This window comes from Choloepus didactylus, chromosome 14 (genome assembly GCF_015220235.1).
Source record: "Choloepus didactylus isolate mChoDid1 chromosome 14, mChoDid1.pri, whole genome shotgun sequence".
Classification (NCBI taxonomy): domain Eukaryota; kingdom Metazoa; phylum Chordata; class Mammalia; order Pilosa; family Megalonychidae; genus Choloepus; species Choloepus didactylus.
The window spans coordinates 38,887,669-38,890,450 of NC_051320.1; the positions used below are offsets into that span (position 1 = coordinate 38,887,669).

Genomic DNA, 2,782 nt, shown 5'->3' on the forward strand with positions numbered 1-2,782 from the left:
TTATATTCTAGCCACACTCTAAGTGCCCCCGAAATATCCTTTTCAATGACAAATTTCTATTCATGTTTGAAGACCTAGTTCAAATGCCACTTATCCTTTGAAGCCTTCCCAACTGGAGGACTTAAATGCTCTCTCCTCTCTGTTCTTATAGGCCTTTATAATATTATGGCACTATCAAAATAAACTGCAATTATTTCATTATATTGGGGACATCATGATGGCTAGGTCTCTGATTTATTATTTATTGAATTTCCCAGCATCAAGATCAGAGTCTAGAATATAGTAAATATTCAATAACTATATGCTGATTAAATTAAATTTAAATAGATACAAATTCAATTAAAGTAATTTAAAAGTCTGAATTTCCTTGGAATCCATACTTTAACAAGAATAGAAAAATAACTATTAGAACTCTATTAACGGCACTTTTCACAACACAGATTACCTACCTTGAATTTGAATCCCTAATTCAATTCACTCTTTCAGGAAGAAACTGGGATTAACATTATAATTAGAGTATTTATTAAATATAGGAGACTGTCCCAACTATGGGATGACACATTGTATTGTAAACATTTTCTAAATAGGACTGGTGTGAATGTCACAGATTACCAATAAACAAGAGAGTAATATGAGTGTTATGTCTTTTATATGTCTAATTTCTGATAAACTTTTGGATTGATTCTGAAAGATCTACAAAATGCAAAAGCTTTGAGAGTATGTAGTAGCCAAGATACAGTACACGTTGAGAAAAGATTTGGCACAGCATACCAGGAAGATCGGAACATATGTCTTGACTTAAAATAACAAATGTTTTCTTTACAGTATGACCAGAAGAATGTGTAAGTCTCTTTAAGATAACTGTTTTACAATTATGAAAAAAGATTGCCATCTGCTACCCAAATAGCTAAAGTCTTTTGGTGGATTGGTAGAGGTTGTTTTGTCTTTCAGAAAAATTCAACAGAACTGTTTATATTTATTTTTGAAATGTCCCTGGATAAAAAGGTGCACAAAGAAAATTAGCAGTGAAAACAAAAACTAGAGGAGTCATATTTTCCTGTTTCCAAAAATAAATTATATTAAGAACAATTAGATAATAACAACTGTTAATTATTTATGACCTATCTATCCATTATAAGAGATGAGTAGGACTCCAATATATTAATGCCATTAGCAGTTAGATCAATTTATATTATAAGATAGATATTTGCTACTCTTAGAAATATGATTTAAAATAATTTATAAAACAGATTTTCATTAACTCATACTGGCCTTCTGCCTAATTAATTTAAATTATGATGTTTAATTATGACAATTTGCATGAATGGGAACTGTACAGGTCAACTCACTATTTATTAGCATTATTTTTAAAGAGGAGCCATGGATGTGCATTAAGACACAAAAGATGTCTTATATGCACATGCTAAAAATGCACTTTATATTAATAAACACCTGGCTCACAAAGTAGCTACATTTTAATTGTGGGAAGATTTTGCATTTAAGGACAGATCACAACTATTATTGTTTCTTATGTGTTTGTGCCCAATAGATACAAATGATGCCTTTGTATGGCATTTTTATTTCTATTGTCTCTTTATGAAATATCCACTAAAAAGAAAAGGCCTGTCTACTTTTTTTTTAACAGATTAACTCTTTTATTTATAATAAATTTACAGACGCTGCGCGATTAGTCATGCTGACATAGTACAATCACATACCTAAACCAAATTAAAATTTAAAAAAAAAACAAGACTCATTCTATCGGCAACATTGAAAAGTCAGCAGAGCTCAATAGAGTGCCCTCATTGGGGAACTTTAAAGATTTGGCAATTTATATAATTTAATATGCTAAAAATAAGGAAACTAACAGAACAAGGGGATGGGGAGTACACTTGGGAAAAGTAATTTTGTAATTTTCTTCATTTTGATTGTATTGCTTTCTTGTCTTCAGGAGTGAATACTTTGACATCAAAAGTAACAAAACATTTGAGTAGGGCATTTACATCTTTTAGTTCTAGATGGTATTCTTGAGCTATTTTCTCAGCAGTCCACGTTTCAGGATAAAGTTTATTATTATTGAGAAGTGTCAATGCCTCTAAGATGGAAATGTTGCCTTTAGGAATGTTTTTAATATTCATCATATCAAAGCGATGGCCTTTATGCGATCTGAACTCCTTTGGTTCTTGATGTCTTCCAGCATCTTTTACCTGCTCAGAAGGCACAGGATCTTTGGATTCAACATAAATATCTTTTAACAATGACAGCAGCTTGTCATCTTTTCTAGCAATTTCTCCTTTAAATTCTGGATGCCGGCTGATCTCTCGCAGGAGGATCTGGGTGGAAGGGTGCGTGGGAGCTGGAGAGGGCTTCATCTTGCCGATTTCCCGTTCTGCGCTGCTCTCTAGGTTCAAGTTCCTTATGGCGCGACCCACCACAGCCCCCATCTCTTCACAGCATGATGCCCTCAGGTTCACGTCGCACGTTGGACAACACCTGCGCCAGACCCTGTCTACCTTTTTATTTTATACTCCCATACGAAACTATTTACAGAGTTATAAAACAGGTAAGAAAAAAATTCAGTTACAACGAAAGTTATGGATAGTGAAGAAGCTGATCAAGACAAGTTTTGGAGATTGTAAAACACTTTTATTAACAATGTAGGGTTATTGAAAGTATGACTTTTTTCCTAAACCAAAAATTATTTTAAAGTACCTACTAGAAATAAAAATTTTAAAAATTCCATTTCCTTTCAAGGTCCAGTTGACATGGATTGGTTTCTACA

At 32.9% G+C, this 2,782-nt stretch overlaps 1 protein-coding gene across 1 annotated transcript; it reads right to left on the reverse strand.

Moving 5' to 3' along the window:
- Nucleotides 1-1,767: 1,767 nt before the first annotated feature.
- Nucleotides 1,768-2,444, reverse strand: LOC119509469 (NADH dehydrogenase [ubiquinone] 1 alpha subcomplex assembly factor 4-like). Its single transcript, XM_037803515.1, has one exon. The coding sequence runs from the start codon at nucleotides 2,442-2,444 to the stop codon at nucleotides 1,920-1,922; it is 525 nt and encodes a 174-aa protein (XP_037659443.1). The 3' UTR covers nucleotides 1,768-1,919.
- Nucleotides 2,445-2,782: the final 338 nt, after the last annotated feature.